The sequence below is a fragment of the Mesoplodon densirostris genome, chromosome 15 (genome assembly GCF_025265405.1).
Source record: "Mesoplodon densirostris isolate mMesDen1 chromosome 15, mMesDen1 primary haplotype, whole genome shotgun sequence".
In the NCBI taxonomy this organism is placed as follows: domain Eukaryota; kingdom Metazoa; phylum Chordata; class Mammalia; order Artiodactyla; family Ziphiidae; genus Mesoplodon; species Mesoplodon densirostris.
The window spans coordinates 48598522-48617639 of NC_082675.1; the positions used below are offsets into that span (position 1 = coordinate 48598522).

The 19118-nt window shown below is 34.8% G+C and overlaps 1 protein-coding gene across 1 annotated transcript in view; it reads right to left on the reverse strand.

Moving 5' to 3' along the window:
- Window positions 1-19118, reverse strand: part of CCDC178 (coiled-coil domain containing 178) — a 394667-nt gene that overhangs the window by 145739 nt on the left and 229810 nt on the right. The window contains 1 exon segment of the mRNA XM_060118365.1: window positions 6152-6301. Within this exon segment, the coding sequence (XP_059974348.1) occupies window positions 6152-6301 (150 nt within the window).

Sequence of the window (19118 nt, forward strand, 5' to 3'; positions counted from 1 at the left end):
AACATTTCTGATTTAGTGGTGATGCACTCCTTTAGCTTTTACTTGTCTGGAAACCTCTTTATCTCTACTTCATGATAGTTTTGCTGGGATAGTGTATTCTTCTTTGGAAGTTTTTTCCTTTCAGTACTTTCAATATATTGTTTCACTCCCTTCTGGCCTGCAAAGTTTCTGCTGAAAAATCTGCTGATAGTCTTAGGGGTTTTTCTTTGTAGGCAACAAGTTGTTTTTCTCTCGTTGCTTTTACAATTCTCTCTTTAACATTTTAATTATAATGTGTCTTGGTCTCTTTGAGTTCATCTTATTTTGAACTCTCTGGGATTCCTGAACCTGGATGTCTATTTCCTTTTGCAGGTTAGAAAAGCTTTCAGCCACTATTGCTTCAAATATATTGTCTGCCCCTTTCTCTTTTTTCTCCTTCTGGAACCTTTCTAATGTGAATGTTATTGTGCTTGATGCTGTCCCATAGGTCCCTTAAACTAGTCTCACTTTTTAAAACTATTTTCTTATTGCTGCTCTGTTTGGGTGAGGTCCAGTGCCCTGTCTTTCAGATCCTGATCTTTTCTGCTGCTTCTTCTGATCTGCTGTTAAACCCCTTTAGAGTATTTTTCAGTTCTTTTGTCATATTCTACTTCTACAGAAGTCCCTCTGTGACTTCTCTTCAGTACTTTCTTATATTTTCTCTTGTTGCAGTTTTCACTGTGTTCATCCGTTCTTCTCATGAGTTTGGTGAGCACATTTAGGACCATTATTTTGAATTCTTTATCAGGAAAAGAAAATTACTTCTGTTTCTTTAAGGTCTTTCCTAAGGCTTTATCTTATTTTTTGATTTGGAATATATTCCTTTCCTTTCTCACTGTGCTTGACTCTCTGTGTTTTTTCCTATTATTAGGCAAAACACTTTCTATGTATTACCTCTCCCAGTCTTGAAGGAGTGACCTTGTGTAGTTGAAACTTATCATTAAAACTTGCCCTAGGCTCCTGGCTGTCTCTCAAACCTTTGTGATTTTCTAAGCAGCCTGATTTATTCTTGATAGGTCCCCACTGTTGACGGTGTGCCAAAACCTGTCAGTGTTCCAAGGGGAGGGATCTCATTTATATATATATATAATATATATATATATATATATATATTATATATATATATTATATATATATATGTATATAGTACATATATACATCTATGTATACAAAATTTTACCTTGAGTGTCTGGTATATCAGGGATCCCATCACACTCAATAAATCATGTTCAAGGTGTTGCTATCATTAAAAAGCTATTTATTGTCATATAACTCTATCAGAAGATTATCTTCTCAAAATTGCATAAAAGATACAAAAATCTACAATTCACTGAAAATTGGCATTAGACTGAAGAATTAGATTGATTTAAGCCAAGCTGACTCTTCTAAAGTATTATCCAGAAATATATACTTAGTTTTTGGTGTTTCTCTCATGGGGTTTGGACAGCAAAAGAAAGATTCATTAGGATAAAACAAAAATGACGAGTTGTCTATCCCACTCTCAGGGATCAGAGGTCTCTTGAGAGTTCTTTAGACAAAGGGACCGTAGGAATTTAATTCAAGCTCTGTCTATTAAGTGTGGTAACTCCTTTAGAACAAGTGTGTGTGTGTGTGTGTGTGGGTGTGTGTGCACATGCTCATATACCTGTGTCCTAAGAGATGAAGGAAGAAATACTGACAAAGTCATTACATACCTGTTGTAGGCAAAAATTATTTAAAAATTATGGTTTTCCTTTCAAAGAAATGAATTTCTATCGACTTTGAAACAAGCACATAAAAATCACCACTCAAAGCCTATTTTTAATACATGCAAGATAATAAATAATATGAAATACTTATAAAAATGAGAACTAAAACAGCTTTCACATTTTCTATAGGAAAATAATTTTCTTCACTGCTAGAATTGACTTTGACTTCTCACCCAATCAATGTAAAGTGAGTTTTAGAGGAAACTCACGTTTGAAAACTGAAAGAGGAAAGAGAAAACATGCTAATGAGATCTCTGAATGATAAAATATTTTTGAGAATTTATGATGGAAACCGTCCATTGAGGCTGAGGTGATATAGATTAAAGAGCAAAGATTCATGATTTGTTCTTTGGCTGGGTGAAGAGAGGATGTTGTTGGGCTTTGATTCTATGGTCTATTCTAGGAAAGAATACCCTGGACTCTGGGGATCACAGCGGTCAGCATGGAAGCTGAGATGAGGTGGCATATTCCTGTGCCCTTTATTGTATCTTTGTCAGTATGGTGGATGATTAATCATTTATTTTGAATAATTGAAGAATGAAGTGTTTGAATTCTGTGAGGTCCAGAAGCACCCCTTAGAGCTCCAGAGTAGTCCTTTGATTCATGTCCTTACATGACTCCTTCACAAGATCAGGTCACTAAAAGGTGATGCTCCAATCTGACCATATCCATGGCAGTTACTCATTACTTCTCAGCTATTGGTCCCTTCAAACCTTGGAAAAATATCACAGCACATGCTCATCTATAGTCCCTTGGAGACAACATTTGAACCTAAGTTAAGGCAACTGTGTCCTAGGCCAACTTTTCTTCTAATTAACTGTATATGTATTAAATCCCTGAGCCACTCAGAGCCCTAAAGTTCCTCATCTGTAACACAGTCTTCTAAAGAGATTCGTAAAATTTCTAAAGGCACTCCTAGTCCAGAGGTTTTACAACTTAAGAGTTGTGAAACCTATCTATAATACTTATGGAAATTAAATAGCTTCTAATTAAGTAGGTAGTCCTTTCCTCATTGGAAAATCATCATTGAAAAAGTGCCTTCAATGCGATGAAATTACAAAAGCAATTAGTGAATCAAATAATCTGTTTCAGTTGGACACTAGAGACATAATGCATACTTTATGTGGCTTTTACATGCTTTTAAACCCAATGAGACATGTATAAAATTGTTCAGTAATGTTATAGTAGAGAGGTAGTGTCATGGTTATGAAATGGTTGGATGTAGGAAAATCCTGAGTTTTATTTCCATCTCAGTAAGTCTTCCTTTACTCGGGTTACCATGTGACATACTCAATCTCAGTTCTATATCTTACATAGGAGATGATGATAATAATGATAATAGAAAAATTTCTAGGATTACTGAGGGACATTTCAAAGATAATGTTTGCAAATTACATGGCACAGATACCTGTCCACGTAAGTGCTTGTTAAGCACTGACTGGTTCTATAATAATCTGTATTCCCTTAGTGTGAAAGCACTGAGAATTGGAGTAGGGCAAAGGTTAAGCTTTATAAGTGGTTTATAAAAGAACTAAAATATATTTTAACCAGTTTTGGATGAGATCTTGTTTTCAGCCAACAGAACCATTAACATTTGCACGCTTGCTTAGCTTACCTTTCTTTGCAGGCCTGAAGAACTTGAGATAGCAATTAAAACAACCACATGGTAATTTTGTCAACATATTCATGTTTTTTAAAAAAAGAATATATGAAAAATATATCTGAAATCTTTCAACGAAAATGATGAAAATGTCCATTTTCACATAGAAATACAACCTGTTTTTTGGTTATTTTTCCTTCATTCCTCTTTAGTGTGATTTTAAATTTCGAGATCTGAGAAGCTTTAGACTAAATTCTGTTCTATCATTACCCATGAACATGGCTAATAAGAATTTTGCATAATTGTTTTTGTTTGTTTCTGATTCTTAAAGGGTAAAATTAAAAAAAGAAAACATACAGGAAAGTGTCAAGAAACATGTGCAAAAGAAGCAGACATAATTCTATCATCAAAAGTAATACTATAACATTCTAAAATTTGAGCTACCTGTATATAAATTTGTGGTAAGGAAGGGGACATTATTTTTTGTACTTAATTTGTTTTACTCTTCCATTAGGCTTTCTTTGTTACTCTCGGTCTAAAAATACTGAGAAGTAGAAAAGTGCATAATGTGTGTAAAAAGAATAATACTCTGTAAGAAGCATGGTAAGTAAAATATAATTATTTACCCTGTCAAATGGAACGTATGTTCAGAATCAATGAAATTATTCTAAAACAGGAAAGAGATACAAAAATTTCCATTTTATCTGACAAGGAAATTCAACAAGGGAATCAGAAGTTGAGCAGCACTTCTGTGTACCCAAAACTAGACTGGTCAAGGGAAATGCTGCACTATCAAGAGAATGGACTAAAATATTAAAGGGTTTTCTCGGTTTTGATGGCCGAATTCCATCCTGTAAGCAGTGCATTAGACGCTAATGACATATGATCTCTCACTGACAGATTTAACAGCATCAATAAGGCCTCTCTGTCCATTGCAGCAAATTGATCCTACATGACACCGACAAGGGCAGCCTGCACTTAATGACCTCCATCGCTGAAGAATGGAAATGAAAAATGATTGGAAGTACAAATAAATCTTTGAAAGTTTCCCCGAAACCTGTGTGCTAAAGGTGATTCGTTTGAGGGATCATCACAAACATAAACCCAATCTCTTAGCATGCTCCACTGTTTATACCAGGGTCTCACTCCTTGGATCTCGAATCAGGATGTGCTTTAATTCCAAAAATGACATCAAGACAACTTGGTTCTTACTATGGAAATACTATGTTTAGGGATCTTTCTTAAAGGCATGAATTCTTCACTAGTTATGCCAGTATCTAATTTATTTGTCATTTGCCACCAAAGGATTCTATGCAAACTGATAACAACTATAGATAAAAATTTATTTTTGTTTCCCTCCTGGTTAGTAAAGGGAATACAGTACAGCCATTGATTCTTTTATCCTCCTCAATTACCGGCAACAAATGAAATAGGTTTAAACTCAATAACAATGTCAAATGCGTGAAGTGATTGGCAAAACCTCCATGGATACACTGATATCCTTTCTTTGAATCCTGCACAATGGTTTGAGGACACTAAAATTTTGGCATATAGTTGTATTCTTAATTCTTTTCCAAACACACTTATTTCTTGATCTACCTTCATCTTGCTACTACTTCAATACAAATTTTTAAGAGAAAAATACACACTCTCTCTCCCAATATATTTGGAAGCTTTAACTTGCGTGAGAGTAGATGAATGGGAAATACAGTGTGTTTATAAGCAGCATAGTAGATGAATGTAATGTAATAGTTACTCACAGTTGCATAGTAATTTTATTTTCAAAGTAACTATGGCAGTTGGTCTCTTTTTTATTTCTAATCAAACTTTTCCTCTGAGGTAAATTTCACTTTATCGATGAGAAAACTGAGGTCATAAAGGGTAAATAATTGGCCAAGATCACTGAGCTAGTAATTGGTAGAGCTTACACTCAAATCCTGGCCTGTCCTCCCAATATTCCGTAATAGTAAATATAGTACTGAAGTTTTAAGCTACTAATTGATAGTGTAGTAATCTCGGTGACAACAGGAGAAAGTATTCATTAGCAATCTACTGGTTTTTACAGGTAGGTGAATTGTTAAAAATTAATCATGCCTCTAGTTTCTGAAATTTAAATTCTGGGAGGAAACAAAGATTCAAAGGAAAATAACTTTTCCTGTAAATGAGTAACTGGAGAAGAATATAGAGGAAGTGGCTGTATCTTAACACTCTAAGAATGGACCTTTCTCTTTGCTTTTGTATTTGTGGGCATATTGTGTGTTTTTCTTTTCCACTTTTAGTATTATAGAAGACTTTACAAAATATTTTAGAATTTCTGGTGATTTCCAGAAACCAGGGAGGTCAAGTTTCTCCAAGTTTCTAATTAAGCCTCATATTTAATAAGAAAATAGGAACCAAAATATGGAGCCCATACATCATGAGGAAGAATTAAAGGTATATCATGGAAAGTTACCTACATATGGAACTGAAATTTGAAATATATGATAATATATTTAAATCTATGCATTACAAATATTTGGTAGTTGAGGTCACAATAATTAAAAGCAAATTAGTATAAAATTGTGGATTAGAAAGTATGCTTTTTCATTTCTCAAATATTTTTTCAAAATTCAACTTCAAAATGTTGATAAAAATATAAAACAAAACTTTACAAAAAGAAAACATGCCATTTGGTGGCATATAAAAGACCACCATAAGATTGGAGACCCCATGACTGACTACTTGTTACTTTTTGTGGTACATACGTCAAGTAAATCATTATTTTAGAAAAATATGAAAAACCTACCTGTTTCTTATCTCGAATCGAACCATCAAGTAATAGCTGTTTTCCATATAGGTTGAAATAGTTGTCCTTTACTGTTAAGAATATATTCTGTAATTTCTGATACTCTTGAGCTAAATGTAGATTTTCTTCTAGTGAATCATCTTGTATTTTCTAGAAGATAAATATATACACATATTTAATTAAATAATTTAAATTTATGTTTGAATTTTTACATTTGAATTATCTAAAAGTATTACATTATATATTGTAGAAAAATAAAACCAAAAAGATGCGTCCCTTGACACTACTATCCTCCTTGGATTTAATAATTTTCTTTCTTGATGCAAGTGGTCTTTTTATTTATTATTTATTTTTGAACATTGATTCATCAGAGTCTGTCTGAATTTTGTTCTCCTTCTTTCCCAGACCTCCCTCCACAATGCCTTGGGAAGTACCCAGCCCTGGAGGCTTCACTCAGCATCCCAGAAGATTTCCTCCAATTTCCCACCTCTTTTCATTTTCTCAAGCCCCAGTGCTCAAGTAGATAGAAGACATTTGGAAGCTTAGAATCATATTTCCAGGAGGTTCAGGGTGGTGGCACTCACAGAAAACATTCAAAACACAGAGAAGTAAAGAGTAAAAAAGACGAGGAGCAAGGAACTCAACATTTAGAAGCACCCAGAGAAAGCCATTATTTGTTACTAGTATACTTTAGCTATATTCAAAGCTAAATCTGCTCTGTGAGCAGCTGAGAACTTTACAACACTCCCCATGACTAAATATATATATGTCAAATCTAATACAAAACCCTCAGAATGTAACTTTTGCCAACATTACCCACTCGCAAATTAGGGGCTGCCTTTCATTTTAAGTTAGAGGTGTGATTCAGTTTAGCTGCTGATTCTTTTTACATTTCTAGCACAGAAAGTTTTCTTTGGCTGCTTCAAAAAATATGGAATTTATCAACAGCCTTAAATATTTTCAAACCTGTTAATCTAGTAATTCATCTTATGGAAATTTATCCTAATCAAAAAGCTTTGTTACAACATTATTTATAGTAGCAGAAAGTTTTCAAAATATATAAATGCAGATTAATCATGACAATGATAATGATGATTAAATAACTCAATATAAAAATAACCATTGTGAAGCACTTAAAAATGTCTCTTTGGGAAAACTGCTATCACATCAAACCTTTAGTATAAGTTGTTAAAAAATATATCGCAGTATGAGAATGTGCACGGAGGAAATGTAATTCAGCAGAAAATTGCCTGTACAAATATTTCTCTATCTACACACTTGAAGAAGATTTATTAAGGCCAACAAACATACTTCTCATGAAAGCCTGGTATCCATATTGATCCCTAATGATTAATACTATGTCATAAGTGTTCTTCAAAAAGTCAAAATGATGAACTGAGAACAATTTTAAGTGTCCTTGTCCTAATTCTGGCACAATAATTTAAAACTTTAGAAACTTCTATCTAATAAACTTGCTTAAAATCACAGAATTATCATTTGGTAGGAGGACAAAGTGTCTATGAATATTTTTCTTTGGTGGAGATACCTTTGAAAAGATGGTTACAAGTCTTTTTGATATCTTAACACTAATACGAAAATCTAATCCTCAATCAATCCTCAAGTGATTAACTTCAAGTTTGATACATGTTCTAAAGGAGGCATGAGAAGAAATTATTTTGAGTTTTTTTTGTTTGTTGTTTGACTTAAGCACATTCTGATACCTGAGATATTCTACTCCTCAATTACATTTCTTTCAAGACCCAGATGGCTATTATAAATGTTGAATTTGAGAGGAGTGCTACAAAATTTGTGGAATTTGTTTTAAACTTATTTAATGGAATTTAATTGGGGGTATATTTGGTACTTTATGCTTCGCTCATTGTGTAATGTATAGTTTTATTTCCAAATAACTATATTTTCAATTTCTGTATGACACCAGTTGTTACTGTTTTATATGCCATGATTAGAGTAGATACTAAGAAAATGAACTGTGTATTTAGGCCAATGAATCTTCAAAACATTGTTACATCAGTCATGATACTTTACATTATCATTTCTCAGTAATGAATGTATAGAAGGATTTACCAATTCACTACCTATTCCTGAAAGTCAGTGACCTTCAGATGTGCAACGAAGTTTAAGTTTTTTAATTTTAAATAATGTATTCTGCTGACACTGAAAATGTTTTTTAATGTTTAACTGTGGTTCCACCTCACAACTCTGACTGGTTTAATTTTAACCAATGGTATTATAACATGCAAATGAAACAAACAGTGAATGATAATTATTGGTGGATATGTGTCCAGGTGAAATAATGCTACCACTACTGGAGTTGAACAGCAAGCAGTAGAAGATATTAAATAAAGGCACAGAAGTTGGAGTTGGCAATATAATAAAAGGGTGAGAAGAAAGAAGGAACTAATAACAGAAGTAGATGGCTTTTACATGCTTTTAAATTCAATCCAGCTAAATCTTATCAGTAGAGTCTTTCTACTTAAGGTCTTGACTAAACGCAAACTTAAACAAAAAGTTTGTTTCTAAAACCATTAAAGAAAAATTTGATTGTAATCTCTGTAGGTTAAAATAACTGCACTCTGAGTTGATTTACAATATTATTTTATTCATTCATTCATTCTCATTCTTATTCAGTTGCTTATTCAAAACTTTTAATTTAGTAACTACGGTATGCCAAGATTTAAGATGTAATGGTGAACCTCAAGAATTTGTGGTCTTATGGGAAAGATTTACATTTAAAAATCATAGAAATATATATAGAATTTACAATCTTTTGCATTTTTTGTGTTTTCAATATGCATTAAACTCACCCCAAAGGTCTGAATAAACAATTTCTCAAAGCCAGATTTATTGGTATGTATTCAATTCCCATTATTAATGATTATAAAGATGATGAAACATTGGGAATATGGATTGATAAAGAGAAGAGAGGTTGAATGTCTGTTAATAGTTTCCATGTTGCCTAGAATTTAGTAAGGAAAATACTTAGCTTGAGGAGGGTTTGTTCTGTTATCTCAAATTATTTGTTAAACTTTGATGTTTGGGGGTATATTCAGCTTATTACCCCAACACTTTATTAGGAAATAAAGATTATGTTTATAAAGGGTGAACAAAAATTACTTATAAATTCCATGAAGGCTGACACCATCATTTTGTTTACCTGTAAGATATATTGTACAAAGCAGAGCTGACATTAGTGGGTACACAAGTTTTTAGTAAATGAATGAATGAATACACAGAATAAACAGTTAGGAAATGCACGCATTTATCACTTTAGAACTACAGATTTTATTGGCCCACTTCCATGGAATAACTTACTGATGATATTAAAATGACGCACATTTATTTGTATTATTTGATACTATACTACTTCAGAGGTGAAGATTTTAAGGATGTATATAAAAAGAATTCATACAATATGTTTTTAAATTGAGTATTTGAACATTATTCTAAGGATATACCACACTGTCCAGACTGAGCAAGAGTTCTTTCTCTGGGTGCATCATTGATTTTCACAAGGCACGTGACTCCCTTGAAACTGTGCACAGTGGGTTTCTTTTTGAATTACCTAATTAGCCCATGATCCTAAAAGTAATGAGAAACCATTGCTAAAGCAAGACCTGGCCTCTTCTGTCACCAAAAATGCTGAAAAATGAAGGCAGGTTGTGACCCCAATATATCAAAATAGTAGTTTTCCCTTTTTTTTCCACTTGACCTTTATTATTCTTTAAACCATATATTTCATCTAGGATTTTCCCTCCACTTTCTCCATTTTCAGCTTCTTTTTCTCACTCTTCCCCTTCTCCTTTCCCTCTCCCACTGGGTAAGTGGGGAATAGGGAATTATAATGAGAAATGAGTTCTTTTTGGACAAATATAGACCACATATCATCTATTTATGTTTCACCTTGTGATATATAGACAAGAACTTAGAAATAAGGCTGAATTTGAATGTTAACTTATGCATTCCACATATAATGGAATGGCTACTGTCCTAGTTATTATAATTACAGGTAGGGAAGGAAAGTCAATGAGAAGTCAGGTGAGGCAACTTGTATTTTCCAAAAATGCCCACAGAAATATTTTCATTCCCACATGTTCTTCCAGAACCTGTCACTCCCTATCAAGAACAGTCTATGTCTCCTTCCTTTGAACCTGGGGAGACTTGTGGCTTCTCCAGCCAATAGAGTATGGTGGAAATGATGTTGTGTGATTTCCCAGGCTAGTTTATTTAAAAGAGCTAGTTTATTTTTTTTAAAAAAGCATACAGTTTCTGCCTGGCTCTCTCTTTGGGGACATTTACACTTGGACCAGCCACTATGTTGTGAGGAATCCAGGCCACATGGAGAGGTTATTGGTGTTGTAGGTGTTCCAGTAAACAACCCTAGCTCAGGTCTCAGATAACAGCATCAACTGTGAGTAAATGAGTCATCTGAAGATGATTCCAATGCTTAGTCTTCAAGTCATCCAGATGATGGTTTAGAATGTGTGAGAAGAGACAAGCTGGCCCTGCTATGTCCTGTCCAAATTTCTGACACATAGAATCCTGTGCCATGACGTTTTGGGGTATTTGTTATGCACCCATAGCAACCGAAACACCAGGCATCTTGTGCAAGGTTACAAACATATTAAGTGGAGGACCTGTCTTTGTACCCAAGCCGACTGGTTCCAGATCCCATACTCCGCACCATCCACTATACCTCCTTCATAAACATAAGCCAGCGTTCTCTAAGTCTACACAATGCTGTCTTTATAAAACCTAACGACATTAAACCATCAGATCAAATAACACAATAACCTTGTTCTGAGCCTATTTCTACCAACCTCTTTTCATAAATCTGGCTAACACATAGCTTGCTGACATAGATAAATTGGGCTGCTGAAGGAAATTAGAACTTGGTCCCCTTGGTAGCTACTTTTCATTGTAAGTCAATATGGGTAGGCTGGTTACCTATAACCAGCCTTGGGTTTTTGATCTACATAATTCCATATTCCATGATTTGATTGGACCTGATGTATTCACTGGCAAGACCATGTGTCAAGTGCATAGACCTTTACAGCTGAGGCCTGCACAACTCTGGACTACAGTTGATTGCAACAGAGTAATGTTACATGTTGAGACCTCTGGAGGTCCAGCCAGATACACTTACTCTGGAGAAAGCCTAAATCCATTTGAACTTTTTTTTTTTTAAGCGAAGGGCAGAGGGGATCATTTGTTTTTAATTTAAGATGGACTAATGGCAAAGGAGAGTACAAGAAAAAAACTTGATCTAAACATTCTAGAGAGATGGTTATGATCAAAATATTTGCATGGTACATGTAGGTGTAGAAAACCTACACAGCTATTTACAAATGCTTTAGTGTTATTAAAATAGTCCTAGTGCCTACGACTAAATTTCTAATGTCATCTATACCCTCAGTTACTCTTAATACAGGCATTTGGATCCAGTTCACCAGGCAGATGGGAAGGTCCTTCTCTCAATTATGCATTCATTGTAAGAGAGTTGTCATCTTCTGACCCAGTTGTAATTCTAACTGTCTGATCCTAATGTGATTATGTGTGGCAGTCTCAGATGATCTTTTCTGATGATCTGTCTGTCATCTCCTGATTCTCGGCTGTTAATAGTTTTCTGCAGACAGCTCCTTGCTTTCTTGCATCTTGCCAGGGCTCTGCTGGCTGCTGCTGCCGTGTCTGTGTCCTTACAGCTACTGCAGCACACTCACTCTAGTCCCATGGTTCGAAAGAATTGACTTGCTGCCAGAACTACCGAAAAGCAAAAGTTGTATTGCAGATATTTATTGATTAATGTTACTCTAGAGCACCCTCACTTCTAGCTTTCATTCATTTATTCATTTGCTCAATCATTTGTTTAGCACACCATTAGTATGTTTACCTTATAGGTCCAACTCTATAGTTACCCCAGGGATTAAAGAGAAGGCTGGATGTGTCCCCTTTTTACCAGGGATTACAGGCTAGACTGGGAGGAGGCAGAGTGGAACCAAGTCCATTCGAGGTATTTCTTGAAGTACTTTGAATTGATTCTACCAGGTGGGGAAAGCGGGGTCAGAAAAGGCTTCATAGAAGAAATAAACAGTGACCTGAATCTTAGAAGAATCAATTTATTTGGCTGGTGATATACGCTGTTCTGCCATTTGGGTCAGCATATATTTGAGAAAGCTGGATGAGTCAGTTGAGAACAATGTTTTCTTGGCCCCTTTAGGACTATTAGATTATTATTTCCTATGACTTGTGAATTAGACTTTCATAGATCATGTTAAATGTTCTGTTATCTCTTGACTTTAAAATGTTACGATGTAAATAATGAAAAGTGCCCATATATTTAGTATCTCACTGATGCACAGCATCATACATAACACTCCAAGCAGCAATGTTTCAGTAGCATGTGATTCTGTACAGATGCTCATGCCTTACACCATTGATATCATACCACCCAATCTCCACAGTCCCCACATTTGCTTTTGGTACATCTCTGCCAGTTAAGGGCACTGGATTGGTAGTTTTTCATGCAGTGACGTTTTGATGTTATTAAAGCAGGCATCAGTACTGAGACTGATTCACAGCATGTGCAGGGGACAGACTTTAGAATAAATGAGAAATGGAGGTTCCAAGTCTCTGTGAACACTACTGCTTCAAAAGCATTCTCTTTGATTTGTGGGAATTAGCGTGGTGACCACAAATGCTTAAAATACATGCTAATTCTCTAACAATATAACAGACACGGAGAAAACGCATACTTTTCAGATGCATCACCTACTGTGTGCATGGAGGCAATATTGTATGGCTGTTCCCTTAAAATCTATACACCAATTACTACAGAAAACGAGAGCTCTCCCCAGTGTTTCCAAGGAGTAAGTCTGTGAGAATGATACGTGTCGATACCCTGAAGTCTCAAAGGAGCACATAACTGTTTTAACTCTCCCAGGACCCACTTCCTTGTCTGTGCTGCCATGGAAACCAGTCTCTTGTCCAACTCGAGTTCTCTGATAATTAGTCTTGAACATTCTTGATTTTTAAATGCATAAATCAGTCCTCTGCATCAAGGTCGTAACATGCCTCAAACTCTACATATTATCATGTTTGACAAAATGCTCTCTATTCACTAATTTATTAGCAACTGGTATACACAAAGCACTGTGGGGGACACTGTGAGAGTTCAAAGAGCACCTTTAGGACATTGATAAAAGCCTGCTACCTTGTCACTGCTAGACGGTCAAACTTGTCACTGCTAGACACCAGCGGATGCTTTGCTTGGGTCCTCCATCTCAGCACCCATGTAAGCGACCACACACAGGACTCCTTGTCTGAGCTCCCTGACGGGCTTACACATTTGGCTACGGCTGGTTTACTCAACAGTTTACTAATGGACAGTACAACATTGACTCTCAGAACTCAGAAAACATCCACTTGGAATTTATGAGTACTTGGTATTAGCCCTGCTTTTCCTTATTATGCTTTGACTCTGTCCAGTATATATATTTGACCAGGAATTATTGATACCAGCATGAAAAACTACACAATTTCAGGGCCAAAGGAACTTGCAATCAGATAGGGGAATTGAGGCATTCCTAAAACTAACTATATTAGATTACATTAAACATGAAGAAGGATGGAAGACATATCCAAACTATGAGACTAGTTCCATGAGAGAGCAGCCCAGTGAAAGTGAGGGGCAAAGCTTCAAGGAAGAGTCAGTTTTTGAATAGATTCTAAAGATATTTTATACACAAAGTGTTGTATATGTTCTTGGCAGGGAAAAATCTGGCTTGGAAACATAGATGCTTGTTAAATATTAAAAAGCACCTAATTAATATGGGTTTGTGGGTTGTTTTTCTTTTTTTTTTTTCCTAAAGGAAGATTTACCTCCATGTTGCCTGTAGCTTTTCTCCTATAACTACTCAATGGCTTTAGGGATCGCTAAATACGGATGCCACTTACATTAGCTATTAAATTTTTATTTGATCCAATTTTCTTCAATATAATTCTAAGTCCCCTCAAAGTATCTGGTATAAGTGATTAGAGAAACAAATTATATAATGAGAAAAAGACAGTAAAAATCGGTATAATGTAATCTATATCTCCAATATATTTTTCCAAGTTAAAATACACGATTTAAACAAATACATGTATGTCCTCAGTAAGTGACAGTCACAGTACTAATAATTACCCTAAACTTTTTTTTACTTTATTAAATAAACTTTAAAAATTTAATCCTGAATATATATGAATTTAATAACGTGTCTTCTAATGTTGTTTAAGATTGTTAAACAGAAACATATTTGCATACTATTTCCTTTTTAAACATCCCTACACATTATTATAATTTAATTCTATTTCAATTGTCAATATTTTAGTATGTTTTTAACATCTGCTACTCTTTTCACCATTTCATATGAAAGACTGAACAACCTCCTCTACATGGGCACCTCCTGATGTGAATGGTTTAAGTTTAGAAAGGTTTCCTATTTACTCACATTTTAATGATATACATTTCTACTTCACTGGTGGAAAAGGCTGATCAGTCACAGAAAGGTCAGTTAACACTAAATAGACCCTTTCTTTATGTAATTACAAAGAATAATATCTTTGTGCTGAGGGCACTGCACGTGGAGTGGGTGATGCAGAGAATTAATGTGCTGCCTAGTTGGCCCATGGGATAGAGATTCCAATACAATAACCTCAACTTATTCTAATTATGCAGCTTTAAAAGGTCATCAGCAAAGAGTCAAGGAATTATCAACTAACTTTATCATAAAGTGATAATGTACTACATAAATGCAGAAACTATAAGAACAGTACCTTGAAACTTTATTACAAATAAGAGGAAGACTGATCTAAGAGGTTGCAGGGTGTATATTATGGCATAAATTGAGAAAACTCATTGAGAAACTAAAATACATGCTATTTCATAATTCCTTATTGATGTAGTCAGGTAACCTGATCTCACCTGATGTTTGTAGAAAATGTTTAACCTTGAAAATTCCTTTTTATATTTAATGCCAATTTCTTTGCCACATCCATGTTATGGTATAAATTCTGGTAGAATTTAAGTATTTCTTAAAAAAATCTATTTGTTATAAAATGATGCATGCTGATTATAGTACACACAAATAAAAGAGAGGTACATGAAGTAGAAAATTAAAGCCCCTCAGTGCAATAACCACAGTCAGTTTTATACCCCAGAGATAGTATTAACAATTTGGTGCAAGTCCTTAAGGAGTAGAAAATTTTAAAAAATTCTTACATTAACAATGAGAAAATGGAGGCCAGGAAAGCCAATTTCTTGTCCAAGGCTGCTTAAGAAGAAAGCAGCAATAAGATGAGGGTCCAATCTGATTTCAGCCTAACTCCGTCTTGGGACTACATCACTTCCTAATCGTGAATGTGAATTACAGGGCCCTTAAGATTACAGATTGATATGTGTAAATGCTCTCATTTCTGAATACTCTATAGAATTACACCACTCTTTCAAAAGAACCTGGATGCTCATAGAAAAAGTGTCCTTTAAAATAAAAAAAAAAATGCACCTCAGTGTCTTTTCCTTGGGAATACAGGGTCAGAAAACATTAGACTCATTGACCCAGAGGTGCCAAATATGAAACGTACAGCAAATAATTTGCAGTCTAATAAAATATCCTATGGATAGAATTATCACCAATGTTTTTTTCTCTTTTGTTCCTCTCAGATATTCCTCTTACTGAGAAACAAGATCATGAGCATCTCTAACCACCTGATGTGGTCCACACTGAGGCGCTGTCCAAACCTTGCAAAGATTCTCAAGTAGAAATAGGATTTAAAATACCTAAGGCAATTTTCTATAGAGGCTCATCTTTAGACACGTCTACTTCCTCAGATAACTACATCTCAGTATGGGAAAAATCATATTCTAGAACAGGGATCGTGAAACTATGGCTGTCCAGCTGAATCCAGCCCACTACCTGCTTTTGTAAATAAAAGTTACTGGAGCACCGTCACACCCATTTGTTTATACACTGTCTATGGTTGTTTCTGCACTGCAGTGGCAGAGTTAAATAGCTGCAATACAGGCTAAGTGGACCCCAAAGCCTAAACTATTTATTGTCTTTCCCTTTACACAAAATGTTTGCTGACCCCTGCTTTAGGCCCTAAATTAATATATAAGTATCATGCAAAACAAAGTTCCAATTTAGACCTCTCATTTAAGATCTACTTGGGCTGTACTTATGATCCCACATAAAGAAAGACTGCTGGAAAGCATTTTCTTTATTCTTCCAGCAGAGGCACTCACTAAGGAGACAGCCAATTAATAGTTCAAATACGTCTCCAAGACCTTAAAAAAATAATGAGATGCTCATAAGCTTTTTAAGTACTCTCAAAACAGAGTAACTTTGAAGGAGTTGTCAGATCTATTAAGACACCATAAACAATGCCCAGATTTATTTACCCTACACTTTCTTTAATTAAATGTGGTTCATGCAGCTCTTGCATTATAGGAAGCTAGAGGTCTGTTAATTTTTCCACTCCTGCAACTTCTGTTTTGGGGGTCCAGGATTAACTTTATGTTGCCAAGTGGAAGTTTAATTTTGTAGGGGACATTCTTTTGCAGAATGGCTAAGTAAAATGTGGTAGTCACCTACCATGAAAGACTGTAAAGTGATTAAAAGAAATACACTAGATACACAGTGATCAACATAGCAACACAGTGATCTTTAAAATATGGTGCTCAGTGGAGAAGACACAGAATGATAAATATTGCATAACTCAGCTCATGAGGGAAAGTACCAATGGGAGTCAGAGAGAAACAGGAATTAGGAATTAAGGGTGGAGGGACAAAATAAATTAAGAGTTAACACCTTGAGGATATGTAAATTCTATATAGTCAGCAATGACACTCTTAAAATAATTAAGTGGTTGGGTCCTTAGATCTTCCAGGTTTTTCCAGGGGTTTAATGAAAAACTCTTAAAATAAGATAAATCAAACATCAAACAACTCTGGAAATACATCTCTGCAACAATAGGTTCCCCAGGGGCCACAACCCTAAGATTTATTCTGTACATCATCTAGTCATGACCAAAGTAAATAAAGGCATAAAGAAATATGTCATTATAATTATGCACCAAATTCATGGTTGTTTCTCTCTATGCCTTCTTTTTATCTTTTTTTTGCCTTTCCTCAACGTATTTATTCCTCTTTTCTTCTTTTTGCTTCTTCCTTGTTATCTTTGTGAAGCATGAAATCGTTAAACTCTCTAAGGTCTTCTTGTTATCACACATCCCTCCTGAAGACACCATCTTCCCTTCCCATCCTTTCCTCAACTTACTATTCTTTCAAAGCCACTTCTTTCTTTCTGCATTATGGTACGGAAACAGAAGTGTCTCAAAGAAGAAAAACGTTTGGGAAACTCTGACTGACTTACTTATTTTTTCCCACAAAGTAAGACACTTTATGAAAATCCAATACAATAGAAGAGAGTGAGATGTATATGTGTAATTCATTTTATGGCTGCCTTTTTTTCTTTGATGTTGTCTAGACACTAATTTGGATAGTGGTGGTGAAAAAGTGAATGAAACTTAAAACTGTTGGTCTATCTGGAAAGGCTGGTTAGAGATATTTTAGGTTTTTGTATCAATATGCCATGTCAGCCTAGCAGGAAGGTACAAGAGCATCAATGTGATAATTTTGCATAAGTAAGTAAAGTATATGACAAATACAATTATATACTTATACACACACAGAGATACACATAGTTTTATAGTTTTAATCTTTTGACAGATATGAAAAAGCCAGAGAATGAAAAAAATGTAGAACAAGCTGAAATCTCTTTAGAAGCGATGCAGGACACATAAACAATAAACCTGGCATTTGTAATAAAGTATTTGTTATTGGGAAGTAATTCCTAGTTCATTAATAGTAAATACTGTATATATGTACTGTTATGTGGTGAAATGTGTGAAGATTAGCATTTGCAACTTTTCTTGGAAAACTGGCACAGGTAAGGCACAGTCAGTACTATATAGTATATTATATACCATGTATATCTCTGTCACTGCAATCACAATGTTTTATTATAGTTATTATATCTGTATTAATTTCATCACTTCTATGAACTTTTTATGCCTTATTAATTTTTTTTTTTGGCTGCACTGCACAGCTTGTGGGATTTTAGTTCCCTGACCAGGGACGGAACCAGTGCCTCCTGTAGCAGAAGCTCGGAGTCTTAACCACTGGACTGCCAGGGAAGTCCCAATGCCTTATTAATTTTTGCCCCAGTGCTTGGTACCTAGTAGTCTCTCAGTCAACATTATTGAATGAATGAATAAATGAGTGAAACTGCCTAATACTCATGTCTTGTTGAACACAGAGGTACCAACACGGAAAAAAATGGGTGGACTGAACATTGATGGCTTTTATTTTCACTAAAGTATCTACTTCTGCCAACTATTCTTATATGAGTGGACTTTTCAGAGTATTACACATGGATGGCATTTTATGTGTTTTTTATTCTGTAGACGAACATTCACAATTAATTTTTACAACATAAAAACAAAGGAATTTACCCGTTTACATATTGACTGAGAAAAATAATAAGGTTTCCAGTTCTTTTAATCCTAGTTTGAAAAAGCATTTCACTGTATAATCTCTCAGTGTTGTATTCCAGTTTACTTGTAGGTTTTCCTTGGAAGACTAACAGAAATCTAAACTACCTGCTTTGCTGCCTTTATACACTTTACTAAGCTGTGTTCTCACAACTCAGGAGATTAAAATTAAAAAAAGTAGTAAAACAGTTTCACACGAAATAACTACAGTTGATTTTTTTTTAATTACAGAGGATCTTCATGGTTGCAAACTGATATGAGCAATTTACAAGAACTGAAAAAGAACAAAAGCAGCATTCACATTACCTTATCCCAAACTGTTTTGAACAAAGCAATAATAAATTTCCTGTGTATTTCA